Source organism: Pseudonaja textilis, chromosome 7 (assembly GCF_049901715.1).
Source record: "Pseudonaja textilis isolate UNSWEBS1 chromosome 7, rPseTex1.2, whole genome shotgun sequence".
Taxonomy (NCBI): domain Eukaryota; kingdom Metazoa; phylum Chordata; class Lepidosauria; order Squamata; family Elapidae; genus Pseudonaja; species Pseudonaja textilis.
In genome coordinates, this window is record NC_141996.1 from 17,485,095 (window position 1) to 17,502,526 (window position 17,432).

General features: G+C 39.2%; 1 protein-coding gene across 1 annotated transcript in view; it reads right to left on the reverse strand.

The window, feature by feature from the left end:
• Positions 1-17,432, reverse strand: part of SLC35F2 (solute carrier family 35 member F2) — a 35,008-nt gene that overhangs the window by 13,734 nt on the left and 3,842 nt on the right. The window contains exons 2-4 of the mRNA XM_026721031.2: positions 9,342-9,517; positions 8,488-8,615; positions 3,839-3,998 (exon numbers count right to left, since the gene is read on the reverse strand). Of these exons, the coding sequence (XP_026576816.1) occupies positions 3,839-3,998; positions 8,488-8,615; positions 9,342-9,517 (464 nt within the window). The remainder of the gene's footprint in view (positions 1-3,838; positions 3,999-8,487; positions 8,616-9,341; positions 9,518-17,432) is intronic.

Below are 17,432 nucleotides of genomic sequence, written 5' to 3' on the forward strand. Positions count from 1 at the left end.
CACATTCGGTTAATGCCAATGATTATCTGTCCAGAATCTTAGATTTCCTCCCCATATCTCTCTATATTTTGCATTAAGGGCTTAACTTAACTTTCCATGAAAATCAATAGATCAATCTCCTTAAGCGCTGTACCAACTTCTTCATTTCAGAAAGATTCCAAATGGATGTTATTTTATTTTATTTTCAGGCCAAGACTTTTAGTCCTTGTTTTAATAAGCCTTACTGCAATATGATCCTACTGAAAACCTTGTTCAATGTCCAGATTGTTCTTTTCAACAGAAATGCACATTTTTATGGGCTGGGGATGTTTTTTCAGGCAGAGTAACAGTCTTTTAAATAAGTGATGTTAAACAAATGAAAAATTTCTGAGGACTATGTTGCCATTGTAAGAGGATAAGAGCAACTGGACTTCTGCCTATCATCAGGGCAGCCAGAGACTTCAGCACTTTAGCCTTTATTACACTTATGATTTTATCTAGAATATGAAACTCTTACTTGGAAAAAAAACCCTATGAAACTTAAAAGGCAGCTCCCAGGGAAGAAATTGTGTACTGAAGATGGCTCTGCTAAAAGGAGCTTCAAAGACTGTATGACAATGAAAAGCCATCCAGTAGACTGGTTCTTCATAATTCCTCTCCAGTTAAGAAGAGGACATGAGATCACTCACAAGTGCTCCAAACAGTTGCTCCTCACAAGGAGACTGCAAGGCAGTGTTTTCTGGCAGCTACGAGAGAACAAGGGAATGGCCATCTTTTGCTTAAATTGGGTTGGCGGCAGAGATGGTATTCAGCAGGTTCTGACCAATTCTGGAGAACCGGTAGCGGAAATTTTGAGTAGTTTGGAATACCACCTCTGACTGGCCCCGCCCTCATCTATTCTCTGCTTCCTGAGTCCCAGCTGATTGGCTGGGTCTTCTTTTGTTGCCCTGCACAGGAGAATGGAGCTAGAAAGCAGGTTAGTGGGGTGGGATTTTGCAGTAACTTTCCCCCAGGAGTGGGGAAGAGAATCGAGATTTTATAGGATCCTTCCCCTGCCACACCCACCAAGCCACGCCCACAAGCCACACCACGCCAACCAAACCATGCCACGCCCACCAAGCCACGCCCACAGAACCAGTACTTAAAAAAATTTGAATCCCACCACTGGGTGGCAGGGTCAGCATCTTCTAAAGGGCGCAGGGTTCATATTCAGGTAGTACTTGACTTACAACCATTCATTTAGTGACTGTTTCAAATTACATCAACACTGGAAAAAGTGATTTATGACCTTTTTTTCCACCTTTTTTACAACCATTGCATCATCTCCATGGTCACATGATCAAAATTCAGGTGCTTGGCAACTGACTCATAATATTTATGACAGAATCCCAGGGTCATGTGATCACCTTTTGCAACCTTCTGACGAGCAAAGTCAATGGGGAAGTCCAATTCACAAAACAACCATGTTACTCACTTAACAACTGCACTGATTCACTTAACAACCGTGGCAAGAAAGGCCATAAAATAGAGCAAAGCTACATTTAGAAGGTAGAATAAGAGTTGCAAGGGATCCTGGAGGTCATCTAGCCTAGCCCCCTGCTCGAATTGGAACAGCGCCATCTTATCCACCCTAGTTCTTCTTAGCGACAGAAATTTTGGGCTCAATTGTGGTCATGAGTTGAGGACTATCTGAACTTTCTTTTCTACTCACTTCTGGAAATTACTTTTAACTGCTTTTCAGCTATTAGGGATCTTTGGATTGGCAAGTCTGAAAAACTTGGCAAAGTTTCCTTTAATCTTTAGTGAAAGCTGTTCTAAATACGCGTTTAAGGACTTCAAACAATTTTCTTTGGAATGAACAGCAAAAGAAATGTGATTATAAATGCACCAAGGGCCCAGATGGATTTTGGAGTCCTTCCCATAGAAAAATGCTTGTTTTGAATTCTTTAAAAAAACATGATAGCATAAAAGAGGGAAACTGAGGGAATAAAGATCACAATTAAAGGAGAACACTTAAAATTTTACTTACTAATATAGAATGAAGCAAAATATTTTAACTTTGGACATATCGAAGGATATTTTTGAACAATGGACCCAAAGGTTAATTTTTAGACTATCTTCTAAAGGCAAACTATATTTAACAGATGTTATGCCAGAGGAACAGGTTTTACTGGATGAGAGTTGGTACTGATTAAAAAATAATAGGCTTCAAGAATGATATGGAAGAAGATGCTACACTAGATATATAAAAGAAACTGGATGATGTCTTAATTATAAAAGATACACGAGTAACAAACCAAGAGACCTAGATAATTTCTCCATTTACAAAAGAGACTTGTTAAAGCTTTAAAGGATTTTGTGGCCGAGTTAAGAACCGTATCAATAGAAACGGGCTGGCAGTGAAATCATGCAAAGTGCTGGATTTTCCTTCCCATTCCTCAAAAACTGCATGGAATAAGGGGTGGAATATGGTGGCAGGGAAGAAGGGGTCTCACAAGCTTTCCTCACCACAAAGGTTAGACCTTGGAGCAGGGGTGTAAAACTCAAGGCCTGGGGGCCGTATTCCGCCTCCGGGGACGCCCTGGAAACAGGGAAGGACTGGCCCACGGTACCTTTGCCAGTGAAAATGGAGCTCAGGAGGGTCGCGTATGGCTCTCCTGAACTCCATTCTCGCTGACAGAGGGTTGCAGGAGGCCATGGGAGCTGAAAATGGGGCTTGGGAGTCCATTTTCTCTGGACCACTACAAGTGCCACCAACATGAGTGATGTCGAGCTGGCCACACCCACCCTGGCGTCCCCCACTCCAGCTCCCCGGAAGTCAAACACAACCCTGATGCGGCCCTCAGTTAAATCAAGTTTGACACCCCTGCCTTGGAGGAAGAGAACTGCTCCCGATTTTTTGGAGCAGAGCATGGGATATGCTGCAGAGGAAGCAAAAAACAGTAAGCTCTTTCTTTTGCAGCTAAGGTGGAAAACTTGAAGCATCGTATATTTGCAGAGCACAGACAGTATCACAAAGATACTGCAAGTATCTTGAATGGCAAAATATGGATTTGAGGACGCTTCTTGCCACAGTTGTTAAGTGAATCCCTGCAGCTGTTATGTTAGTAACACGGTTGTTAAGTGAATCTGGCTTCCCCATTGACTTTGCTTGTCAGAAGGTTGCAACAGATGATCACATGACCTCAAGACACTGCAACTGTCATAAATACGAGTCAGTTGCTAAGTGTCTGAATTTTGATCACATAACCATGGGGGTGCCTCAATGGTCAAAACGGGAAAAACAGTCAAAAGTCACTTTTTTTCAGTGCTTTGAACGGTCACTAAATGAACTGTTGTAAATTGAAGACTCCCTGTACCATACAGTACAGTTAGCATAGTAGAATAGTAGAATAGTAATTCTAAATATTTGGGGTGGATTATTTTTCCCAGTTTGTTTTGTGATTAAAAAAAGAGAGAACAGACCGTTTACCTGCCAAAGATTTTCTTGTAAATTATTTTGCTATGGATGTCTAGATAAAAATATGTGTTACTGTGCATACACACACGTACACATACATACACATACACACCATTCAATTTAGCTAGCTAACTTTTTTAGGCTGGAAATATCTAGGTAACTAATGAAGCACACTGACTTTCTGAACTTAACAGAGCAGAAATTTTGTGTCTGTGTTCAAACAAGAAAAGCTATTATTTTGTTTAGCCAGATTTTTCTGGAGGACATTCTTCATTAGTAGACACAAATCTGAGTCTCATCAATGAATTTAAAATATTGAATAAGTCCCTTGCTGCTATCATGGTTAGAGTTAGCAAGTTATCATGGCATACTTAGCAAGTTATTTTGCCCAAATCTTACCTTCACCATCTTGCCTTCCAGCTAATATATCCGCACCAACCATGGTCCCTACGCCCAATAGACAAACGGCAACAGCAATGAAATGGATCAATTTATATCTTGCATGGAGGATGAACCATGATAAAGCCATCAGCACAGGAATCCCAAAACAGTCGAGGAGCTGCCATATGCAGAAAGAAAGAGAACTCCATCATAAAAAAAGAATAGGAAGAGATATTCAGGTATCTAACTGGTGTAAATCAGGTTAAACAAAGCCTAAATAATCTTTACACAGTGAGTAGCAGCAACTAGTTGGGTAGACCAGCCACAGTCAAGCAGGATGACACCTGGTTAATAGTTCAATAAGAGACCATAAGGAAGTCCAAGGACTGAAGTCTATGCTATGGGAAAACATTCTAGAAGGCAGTCTTTCCAAATTGTTGCAGAGAAAGCTCAATGTTTGAACTCAACTCAGAAGAGATCTTTTTAAATTTGCTTCAGTGGAACACAGAGCTATATAAACTAACTCTAAGGTCCTTCCAAAGCTGCCGATAAATTGAAAAATTAAAGGAAGTTGCTTTACACATGGACCAGCCATGTTATTAGCTTTAAATTAGTGAAACATGTTTTCCTTACTCTAAATTTAAATTAAAGCAAATTTCTGCTTTGTTTGGGGTTTTTTTCCTCCTTCATGCCAACTATATCTTTGTCCTAGTCAAAGTCTAGTACCTCAGTCAAACTTTTTGACAAAACTTTAACAACATATTAATAACAGCAACTGAAGTATGTTGCTTCATGAAGTTATCTTGAGTATATTTTAAAATAAAAACTTGGCCACCACACAGCAGGAATTGAAGAGATTTTTCCTCTGATCTTTGAAATTTAGCATCCATTTCCTCCTGATTTATTCCCAAATCTCCATACCATGAGAAGTGGTTAAGTGTTAAGATTAGAACTAGTAACTCCCAGGTTCAAGAGTGTCTACAGCCATGGAAGTTGGGTAACTTTGAACCAACACTCTCAGTTCAACCTTCCTTGTAAGATCATTGCTGTGCTGTTAAAAAAAGGAAATTCTGCGCTCCAGAGAAAAAAGGCAAGATATAAATTTAACTAAGTATTATAGACGAGTGTTTCTCAACCATAGCACACATTTAAGTTATGTGGACTTCAACTGAACTTCATGCTGGCTGGAGAATTCTGGGAGTTGAAGTCCACATATCTTAAAACTTTCTACAGTTGATAAACACTGTTACAGACTGTCATGTCCTTGGTAGAGTCGGGCTCTGAGGGAGAGGAGGAACAGCCGACAGGGAGTGGAGGTGTGGTTCCGGAGGTTGTGGAGGAGGCTGGGGAAGAGCAGAGGCCAGCTGGGCAGTCAGAGGAAGAACCAGGCCCATCCCCTCTGCATCCTAGGACACGCAGGGAGGAACAGAGAAGGAAACAACTTGGCTTACAAGAGAGGAAGCGGCCATGATCCTCCTCATTGGTTGCAGCTGGGGAGAATAGTACATAAGAGAGACAGTTACAACACACCGTTGCCAGAAGCAAAGCATGTTTATTTTGGGCTGAAGTTATCCTGGTTGGTGTCCTTCCAACAGACTGTGCCTTGTTATCTTCTTGAATTTGGTAATTACTTATTCTGGTCAGTTGTGGAAATTTTATCATTGTAGTTTGTTCAGTTTTTTATTTCACCTCTATCTACTCATTAAGTTCAGACTGTATGGCTTTCTTTTGAAGACTATTTTTAGTACGTTTTATCTCCAACTGAGAATTATTGAACAGTGGGGACAAGTTGGAGACCTTTATTTACATTCTGGATTTTGTTACATTTGTGTTACACTCCAGGTCATCACACAGACTTTCAAGTTAAAACTGGATCATTTGTTCCGATCAGTGGTGGGATTCAAAAAATTTTTTACTACTGGTTCTGTGGGCGTGGCTTGGTAGGCGTGGCAGGGGAAGGTTACTGCAAAATCCCATTCCCTCCCCACCCTAACCTGCTTTCCAGCTCCATTCTCCTGTGCAGGGTAACAAAAGAAGACCCAGATGATCAGCTGGGATGCGAGGAGACAGAGAATAGATGGGGCGGAGCTAGTCAGAGGTGGTATTTGCCAGTTCTCCGAACTACTCAAAATTTCTACTACCTGTTCTCCAGAACTGGTCAGAACCTGCTGAACACCACCTCCGATGTTACGGTGAGGCTAAGAAAATTTTATAAATCTTTTGAACTTTAAATAAGGTCCAAAGAAGAACTTTGTATTAGAATTCTAGGATTTTATGCAGATTTCTTCAGAAGGAGGCACCACAATGCAAAGAAGCTCACTGCCAAGATCACCACACATGGTCTTAGCAGCTGGGAAACAGCAACTGGGTTCCTACTTGTAGCAGGCTCAAAAGAAAGAAAGAAATCTGCGAAACAGTTTTTCAAATTAAAATCAGTCTGAAAAACAAAGCAGACCGCATTGGTTTTTCTTATTGAAAACAAGCAGCTGGATCACTCTCATGGAGGAAGTTTCCAGTTGAGGTGAATGTTTTGTTAAGTCATTCTACCAAATTAAGTACTTTTCTTTTTTTAAAAAAACAACTCTGCAACTTGCCAAAGTAATTTCCAAAGACGTATCTGTGAGTTAGTAGTTTGAAGAGACCTTGAGAGTTTCTTTTGATTTATGGATAGAAATATTGCTCTCCAAACACTAACTGAATTATAACATCGATATGAACCCAGGTGCTTAGAAAAGGAATAGTTAAGCAGGTTAATCAATAGTCTAAATTTGAGATTGGGGTATTATTTAATGTTTATTACTCAACAACATCCTGAATCAATCCACTGCAGGATGAAGACCTCTTTGCTGAAGGTTGTGGACTGTAATCAGTGGTGGTATTCAGCAGGTTCTGACCAGTTCTGGAGAACCAGTAGCGGAAATTTTGAGTAGTTCGGAGAACTGGCAAATACCACTTCTGACTGGCCCCGCCCCCATCTATTCTCTGCCCTGCATCTTTTGTTGCCCTGCACAGGAGAATGGAGCTGGAAAGCAGGTTAGTGAGGTGGGGAGGGAATGGAGATTTTACAGTATCCTTCCCCTGACACACCCACCATGCCATGCCCACCAAGCCATGCCCACAGAACCGATAGTAAAAAAAAAATTGAATCCCACCGACTGTAATCTTCCACTTTGATCTAATACAGGTTGGTAGACCGATATCTTTGATTTCCCAGTTTAGGGGTGAGACAGACCGATCCAAAGTCACCTAGCCAGCTTTTATGCCTAAGAGAGGATTCAAACAACAATCTCCAAGCTTCTAGTCCATTACCTTTAACCACTTCCACAAACTATTTTGTGATTTTTTTTTTTAACATTACAGAGAAAAAAGGTTGGATTGTCAGGCTGGGAAGAGAGTTCCTTCCACCAAAACCTCCCTACTCTCCTGAGAATTTGCAACTGAATAAACGCAATTCTTTTCAATTCAGTCCTAATTTTAGAATAGAAATGTCTCTGCAGCATCAATACAAATATATGTATTATCAAAATGCTGTCCTCATACAGAAAAAAAACCTGACGAAACATCAAAAGTATCCTGTTAGCAAGAAAATGATTGTATCTAGTAGACTGCAGACTAAAACTGTGTTTGCATTTATGGAAAAGTTGAGAATGCATTCACTGTTAAGCTGTGACTTCAACTGCATCCACCTCAGCAGCAGTTGCCTCAGACATAACAAAGGGCACAAAAGTACAATGTTTTACTTTGCAAAAAAGCTGATAGAATTCAAGGCTATGCAAGGCACAGATTGCATGCTGTGATCTTCCATTAATGGCTTTACTTTGCCTGAAGGCTTTTAGTAGCTTAAAAATCAGGGATCAATTTGAGCATTAAGACACATTTTAGGGAGCATATAAAATGAGATCATTGTACTTTTTCAGTGCAGCAATGTGGGGTAACTTTTCTGTTTGAATTCGGGAGCTACAGGGAGAGGCTCAGCGCTGTATTTTAACAGCCATTTCTATACTAAAACAGATGGAACCAGCATTCTGATAGGACCCGTGGTTGCAGTGGTTAGAATGCAGTATTGCAGGCTAACTCTGCCGATTGCCAGCAATTCGATCCTGACCAGTTCAAGGTAGACTTAGTCTTCCATCTTTCCGAGGTCAGTAAAATGAGGAGCCAGATTGTTGGAGGCAATATGCTGACTCTGTGAACTAATTAGAACAAAGGTGGGATATTATGGTCCCTTTTTGATTTGTGGACTTCAACTTGTAGAATTCCTGAGCCAGCATGGAATTCTGGGAGTTGAAGTCCACAAATCATAAAGGGGCCATAGTTCCCCACCCCTCCCTTAGAGAGTGCTGTAAAGCACTATGAAGTAGTACATAAGTCAAAATGCTATTGCTAATGCTATTCTCCTACCAATTTATTGTACAATATTGAAATTATATTTCAGTAAACCCAAGGTGGCATAACTATTTTTCCCCACCATTACTGCATTCTTGCACCAACTCTATAAAACATAGAAATCGTCTCAAGATCACCCAGTGAATCTCATGACTGAAATTAGGATCTAATTTGGATTACCCTACTATATTAGATTATAAACAGCAGATTGCCTAGACAAACTCTTGTCGCAATACAAATATTAATGCTTCACATGTCAAAATATAGGTTATTGTTTTTACCTGGACACTTGTTATAGTTGTATATTGATAGGCTTTTACAATGGTGTAGTTAGCTTCAACATCAGCCAATCCAAGCAAAATGTACTTCCACCATTTCTTCTTTAGGATCTGCAAGAGTCCATCGCCATCTAAAGAAAAAGCAAACATGTCAGTCCATCTACTATTCCTCAGATGCTCCCTTTTTCTGTTCCACAGGAACTTAAATGAAATGTGGGAAAAAGGCACTCTCTGAAGCTGAGGCTAAGGTAGTCAGATATCCACATCATAAGAGGTATATGTTGGATTTGATGGCTCTGAATCTATATGAACCACAGTGGTGCAGTGGTTAGAATGGAGTACTGCAGGCTACTTCTGCTGATTTCCGACTGCAAGCAGTTTGGCAGTTCAAATCTCACCAGGTTCAAGGTTGACTCAGCTTTCCATCCTTCTGAGGTGGTGTAAAATGAGAACCCAAATTGTTGGTGGGGGGGGGAATATGCTGACTCTTTAAACCGCTTAGAGGGCTATAAAGCACTGTAAAGTGGTATATAAGTCTAAGTGCTATTGCTATTTCCTATTATTTTAATTCTATGCTAGTCATCAAGAGCTGTCTTAGTGAGTTGGTGAGCCATATACATTGGATGGATGGATGGGTGGGAGGGAGGGAGGGAGGGAGGGAGGGAGGGAGGGAAGGAAGGAAGGAAGGAAGGAAGGAAGGAAGGAAGGAAGGAAGGAAGGAAGGAAGGAAGGAAGGAAGGAAGGAAGGAAGGAAGGAGATAAAATTTAAGAAGGAACTAATTAAGTTAGGAATGGACTATTCTAAAGGAGGACATGGTTGGAGAGTAACACTTTGAACTCAATGTATTCCATTTTACCTTTCCTAAACGCAAGAGTTGTTGTGTACACTAGGAAAAGCAAACAATAGTTGATGAAACTCTGCAGCATTGGAGTGTTGACGCTGTACTTGTCAGCAAGAAACTGGCTTGTGACCGCAGTCCCGCAAATCAGCAAGGAGAGTATCTGACCCAGGAGAAGTGTTTTCACAATACGCCTGCAAATGGAAAAGGAGGGTGACTTAGAAAGGCTTTATTTGTCTATTTACAGAATAGGGAAATTCGTAATACATGACAATGGCCTTGCAAATGCACTTGTATCTCTATTAGCAAGAAGAATTTAATCAGCAAAGCATTTATCAGTTGACCCAGATGCTTGAAAAAAGCAAGAAAAAAATGGCATTTGGTTACTTGGGTGAAGAGAAGGTCTGATCCTACTGAACCAACTTCCAATGCTATCCAGCTCTCACTGTTAGGCAATAGCAGCTCAAGCGGGGAAAATTTTCTACCATTCTCAAAGGAGAATATTTAAACTGCAGAAGTTAGAATAGCAACAGCAATTTTTAAGGATGAAGGTGAAAATGTTTTACGGTGGGATATGCACTTCTATTTTTTTTTTTCATTTAAAAAATTGTAGCATATGAAAAGTGAAGGATAGCTTGCATTCACATGAATACCTCCAGGCTCTATAGGGATTCTATAGATGTTCTTAGAACTTAATAATTGTTGCCAATCCTTGTTTAGAAAAGTCTTGCTCTGTCCAGAAAAAAAGAAAATGAAATTAGCCATGTCTGGCACTAGACTGGAACCTAAGGTTTTATGTTTAGTCCTACCTAGGCATAAAAGTCAACTGGATGTGCCAGTCCCTCTCTTTCAGCCCTAGGAAGAGACCGCCAATTGTCATGGTGATGCAATGGTTAATAGCACTTAGATTTATATACTGTTTTACAGTGCTTTATAGCCTTCTCTAAGCAATTTAGAGTCAGCATATTGCCCCCAACAATAAGGGTCCTTATTTTACCCACTTCAGAAGGATGGAAGGCTGAGTCAACCTTGAGCCTGGTGAGATTCGATCTGTCAAATTGCAGGCAGCTGTCTGCAGCAGAAGTAGCTTGTACTACTGTACTCTAACCACTGCACCACCGAGGCTTAGAGAGGGCTGTAAAGCATTATAGAGTGGTATATAAATCCAAGTGCTATTGCTAAGAAGAAACATTACCAAGAATCCTGCATGGACTTGTTCTTGAAATCACCAGAAGTCACAGTTGATTTGATGAACCATAGCAACAACAAACTAAGTTGACAGACATTCCTAGAAGACCAAGAGCAAGTGATGATCACCAGTTTGTTTTCTGGCAAATGGTGTAATCCATCCACAAGAACTTTTGTATGAATAGGCAAACATTTAATGCCAGTACCAATGTTCATACGTGATCTCATAATTTCAACCAACCCTAAACATTGCTCATAACTTCTTTTGTTTATTAACTTTAAGAATCCTACCATATCATAGTTTTCTTCGTTGGTCTCAGAGGCCTATTCTTAGAATGCAAATCTATTAATTTAATGCATTATTATTTACAACAATTTTCTTCTATGCTTCTCCCTGGTGCTTCTCCCTAGTGCAATATTACATACAAGTTCTAGCATTAAACTGCATAGAGGCATTTTGTTATGTGAACAGCTCAATGCGTCATAACACCTAACTTTTGCCCCATGGAACACAATCAATATTGGAGATTAATAGTACATAAAAAGATGTGCCAAATAGAAGTGCTGCCAAAATGATGGAAATTAAAGAGGCAATGTGTTCGCAAATGTTTTACTACTGAAGGAAGACAAAGGAGAGGAATATAACATTATAATATTAGAACGATGGCCGAAAACGCTTGTAATATCAGCTCTGGAAATCTGTTTTCCATAAAGAAAGGACCACGGGCATGCTTGCATAATAAGCATGTTCTTCTCTGCTAATTTTCCTAATTGTGCTACTGGGATAGCTATTGATTACCACTTCTTATCAATTATTTATCATCCCATAAATAAAAGAAGAATTATCTTTTGGCTGCCTTTCCCTACCCCACTTTACAATGACAGAAAAGATTAATCGCTTCTTCTTGGATGAGGTAATGGGAATGATCTCAGATAGACTTTAAGTTATGCAGAATAAGGTCCTGATTTATTCTGCCAACCCAAAACCACAATAAGGGCTGTTCACCTGTGAATATGCAATATCCTTGATCATTTGCACGTTCACTGCAAGGGTTTTAGCCCTATGGGTTAAAAACACTGGATTAAAAGATGGAGGAAGGAGACCATCGCGCAAGGCATAACATTAGAGGATATGGCTAAAGGATCTGACAACCCTAATACTACTTGGAGGACCCTGAATAGATGTGGGTTAGAGTGTCTAAGTGTCATCCCATATGTTCAAGTGGAGGCTCATAGCGATAATAACAGTGTGCGAATGTGGAGAGATGCAGAACCCAGCCCATCTGTTGGTATGTTGGTTACTGCCAGAAACAAGTAAAGACAATGACTTATTTTTGGACAATGACAAGGCTTCATTGTGGCACTTTAAATTTTGTTCCAGACACGGACGAGGAAGAAGCAGCAGCCTTATGGGCTAATCCAGATGAAAAGCACACTTGGAAATTCTAGCTCTGTCTTTTTTATATATTAATTACGTCTTATAAAATTGAAAGTATTTCTCCTCTGTTTCCTCTTACTCTCTAGAAAAAACTAAGGAGGATCTCGGTAATGGTATGTGAGAAAGACCTTGGGAGATGGATGAAGAGATGCTGCATGAGGAACAGTCAGATAAGAGATATTACAGCCCACAGCTGCATAGTGGGTGAAGGAAGAGGCTCAGGAGGGATCCTCTGTAAGATCAGCAGAATGGTACTTTCAGACTTGCATAACTGGTGTCAGCCTTCCCAGGTAGGCCAGATAGGTTATCAGGTAAACTAATTCTACTCTATATAGATCTACACTCTTGCAAGTCTCAAAGTACAAATCTCCCACCATCATTTCTATATACTATTATGTATCAGACCATTCCCCAGGCAATAGCTCTCCACCCCATATCCCAAGGACTTTCCTACCTATCAATGCAACCCATTCTGAAACATTTCCCGCATCCACCCCTTCTATGGGCTGAGACATCTTTTACATGCCAATTCTCCAGTCCGTAACTCTCCTTCTGTCTTCCAGGGTTGTTCCCACATACCATTACAAAGGGGATCTTATTAAACCTATTAGGATTTGTTAAGAGTCTCAATGTGCATGGGAATAGCGGTGATTTCTTCCCCTCACCAAATATTCAGCTTTCCAGATATATCAATTATATCTCTCAATAGTAGAGTAATTACTTCCTAGTTAGAAATAGTAGGAGTTTTAGCCGAAACTATCCGGGAAGGCTGCAGTAAATACAGATTGCTTAGGATTTTTTTTTTTTAACAAATTGAAAGTATTAACCTTGTTGATGATCTTCCTCACTAAAGGCTCTTGAATAAATGTAGCATTTTAATCAGTAACCTAAAAAGAACAAGGACTTAATGGATAGTGCACACACAATGAATAGAAATAAGACTTTGTAGTGAGATAGCTACTCTTAGTTTTACTCTGAAGGTAAGAGGTTTAAATGGTCAATGCCTTCAGAGATTCTAAGAATTTGTAAGAGCTTGGAGAACATCTAACTTGATGTCCTGGTCAGTGCAGACTGCACTGAAGGATGGACAAATAACATCCTAAATTAGAGGCCATTCAATCTCTGTTTAAACATATCACCAAAGAAGGAGAATCTAACCCTCACTTTGCCCACAAAGCGAGCCTTTCCACTGTTGAAGAACTTTCACCCCTCATTTTAGCCAAAATTTGTTTTCCTGAGGTTTCCACCAACCAGGCACTAGTTTGCTGTACAGAGCAAGAGAAAACTGGACCCACTTCTGCACAGCAATCTTCCAGGTGTTTAGGAAATGCCTTCATAATTTCTTTTAATCTTCTTTTCCTTCAACTGAACATACCCACATATTCAACAAAATCACAGGATTAAACATATCTAGCCTCCAGATCATCCATTTCAGTGTATATTTCTACTTCAGTTGTGTCGAACTAGAGCTAAAGTGTTCCATACGAGGAAGACAGAATAATGTGGATTGATGTTGTGGTTTTCCTTCCTGGTGCACCTGAGTCTTTTCTTATAGGAGATAAAGGAGCATAATGAATATGAGCAAATGCAGTGAGAAGAGGAGGAGTGGGAAAAAATAAAATGTTGCGGGAAAGCAATGATGGAAGATGGTGCCCAGGGAAAAGTGGTTGGGGATGTTACTTCCATAGATCAAAATGACCACAACAGCAGGAGATTCTCTTGGTTCTGATGGATCTCTCAGCAACAATCAATATCATTGACTGTAGTATCTTTGGACCATCTGGGAGTTGCTGGGGAGGTCAATTACCATCTGTATGTTGATGTTGAGGATAACTTGTTGCATATCTCCAGTCCCAATAGAACAGTTGATCCAATCAAAGTCCTTAACCAGTACATGGAGGCTCTCAGGGTCTGGATGACTGGTGCAGCCTTTCCTTGAATAAGAAATTTTAACAAAGGCTATTCCTGAAATTGACACTTCTCAACCAAAGTAGTTTAATTAATTCTGTGTAGGGCTGCCCTCAGGGATCATCAGAATAATTGTCAGTGAGAACAATCAACCAATGGAAGAGCTTGCCTTCGGAAGTTGTGGGAGCTTCATCACTTGAGACTTTCAAGAAGAGATTGGCCTGCCATTTGTCAGAAATGGTGTAGGGCCTCCTGCTTGGGCAGTGGTTGGACTAGATGACCTACAAAGTACCTTCTAACTCTGTTAATCTAAGATCTAAGAATCTGTAGATGGTTCAAAGGCAGTTGTCTTATAACGATAGGTCAAGCTCCATACACTTTAGTCCAATACAATTATTCCAAAAATCAGTCATCCGACTCATCTGTTGCAATATATCCAGATCTGGGCACTGCATTTATAACAACATGCAACACAAAGAGACAACCTATTCTTTTATCCTTCAAGGATTGCACCATTTTCTTTGTCTTTTGGGTGGATAATCCGGTCTATTTAAATTATAACGGGTGCTTAACATACTTATTCTAGTACTTATTTCAACAAAAAGGAGAGATTATGTGACATAATCACATGGTTGTGCTCTTCCAAGGGGCCAGACACAAAAAAGAATCAAATTGATCCCAATTGGGCTTCAAGTATACAAGGAGAAAGATTATAGCCATCTTCTATTTTGAAAGAGCTTTGATTTTTAAATGAAAGACTGAAGTCACCTTTTATTTTAAAGAGCTTTGATGTCTGATTCCTTAAATCTGACCGTTTTTAAGTAGAAATAAGTGACAATGAATAACTTTCAACATTTTGACAACATTCCAAAACTGCATTCCATTCCCATTTATAACTAACAGAGTTCATAAATGTGTTTTTAATTGACAAAGGGAAACACAAAGGTGTGTTTGGAGGTAATTTTTTAACAGGTTACTTGTAAATCAAAGATTGCCCTATAAATTAAGACAAGGCTAAATTAACTTAAAACTGATTTATGTCCAGAAGTATATTATATAAAAAATAATATTGTTGCAATCAAGCAAATACTCATAGAATTGCATTTTGGATGGAATATCAGGCAGAATGAACTTCCATTGAATTTGCTTATGCATACTCTAGAATTCAAACTCTATTAGTTTTACCTAATGTTAAAATGTAGTTTGTTCTTCCCTTTTCAGACTTTAAAAACTAACCATTTTGTCTATAAAGAAAAAGAATAAAAAATCCATGTTACTGGAACACTTTATTTCCTTTACAATAACTCTTCATTAAGCAAGCTGGTAAACAAAGAAGAAGAGAATAATTAGGCCAAGAATCTATTTTAATTTTGGGTGTATGCATCCTAAGAAGAAAAATATCCATTTAGTTTTGAATTTGTCCGTTGAGTAAATTCACTATGCTGATTTGTAAATCATGTTTATTCCTTGTATTATATGTAAATCCAGCACTCTGATATCTTCACAAAATCTATGGTGTGTCACAGAAGAAGCCAAAGCTAACAAAGCTTGATTTCACATAGTGCATTACGTATTGATTACTGTTGAAAACCCATAATTGGGTGGATTCAGACCAGAGGTGGTATTCGGCAGGTTCTGGAGAACCGGTAGCGGAAATTTTGAGTAGTTCGGAGAATCGGCAAATATCACTTCTGACTGGAGATTTTACAGTATCCTTCCCCTGCCACGCCCACCAAGCCACGCCCACAGAACTGGTAGTAAAAAAAATTGAATCCCATTGATGCACACATAAGGAATATAAAACAAGCTTATTTTTTTTTGCTATGTAGACTTTAAGAGAAAACACACAAGCTGCCAATGTTAAAATAGAATAGAATAACAGAATTGGAAGGGACCTTGAAGTCTTCCAGTATTGGAGCATTTACAACTTCTGGAGGCAAGTTGTTCCACTGATTAATTGTTCTAACTCTCAGGAAATTTCTCCCTAGTTCTAGGCAGGTACTCTCCTTGATTAGTTTCCATCCATTGCTTCTTGTCCTGCCCTCAGGGGCTTTGGAGAATACCTTGATTCCCTCTTCTCTGTGGCAACCTCTGAGACATAGGAACACTGCTATCACATCCTAGTCCTTCTTTTCATCAAACTAAGGTAAAGGTAAAGGTTCCCCTTGCACATATGTACTAGTCGTTTCCAGCTTCATCAAACTAGGCACACCCAATTCCGGCAACCATACTTTATATGTTTTAGCCTCCAGTCCCCTAATCATTTTTGATGTTAAACATCTTCGCATAAGTTGGGTAAAATATAATACCACGATTTTTTTTCTTATGTCCCATCAAATTATTTTTGACACCTAATGGGTTACATAGATTTTATACCAGGGAACCAAAAGGATTATATTGTGACCAAAATCCTTGTGATTTGAAACTCGCCATGGGAAGACTGGAATCTGGGAAATGACCACTGGATTATGACAAACTCTTCTGCATTTTTGAGCATCACTTTAATCATAATAATAGGCCTGACCTTTAAAACCATTTACTCTGCCCTTATATCAATCACAGTAATGCCATCCAGTCTTTCACGTCTCAAAACAAGTTCCTTAAGCAGAACAGGAGCAGGAAGATCTTGGCTGCCAGATGGGAAAAAGATTTTCTTTTGTAATCCATTTTTCTGCTTAATTCATCAATGTAAAAAAAAAAAGAATGCCAATAATTATCTTCAGAAAAAGGTTTGAATTTTATTTACTTTTAATTTAAAAGACCGTTCAGGGCAGTCGTGGAACAATAATAAAATTACAATGCCCTTTAGGCCAAAGAATTCTCCAGCTGTTCTAGGCTATTCGCCTGGCAAGAAGTTGGTTATAGATTAATCAAGGTCTTGCTGGGAGAAGTGTTAGTAAACCTTGACATCTTTAAAGATATGTGGACTTCAACTCCAAGAATTCCCCAGACAGCAAACTGTCCCTGAGTATTTGTGCTTAAGCTTTCAAGGGAGAGATTTTCCTATGAATTCCTATGGTTTCTCTAAAACAGCTATCGTAGTAGGATTTATATGGAAAAATTTAAAATATTGCTGCACTCTAATGATGCCATCTGCTGTGATTCTTTTATTTTTTTGCCTTTTTCCTAATAACCTCTCTTCTTTCCTTTTCTAACTCCCTGTCCATTTAATTGCACTTTAAAAACATTGCAATTAGCATTTGTTATTATTAATGTTAAATATTATATGTAATCTACCTGAGATACAACTAAAAGACTGTGCATATTTCAAAGAAGAACCTAATCCATTGTATAAAAATCTATAGGGGGAGAAAAGGGGGAGGGGGAATCTTATATTATACCAAAAAAAAAAAGACCAAAAAAAGGAAAAGAATAGAGGAGTCCATTAAAAGCCGATTTTAAGGAGTCCATTAAAAAAAGTCCATTAAAAAAAGTGGATAGAGACCAAATTCAAAATTTTTAAAGTTGACTATTATTAGTAAGGCAACTTCTGGGCATACAAAAGTGCATGAATACTATTTTTACCACTTTTACAAACTTGATTCATCCAAAGATTTTCAGAGATGGAAGAATTC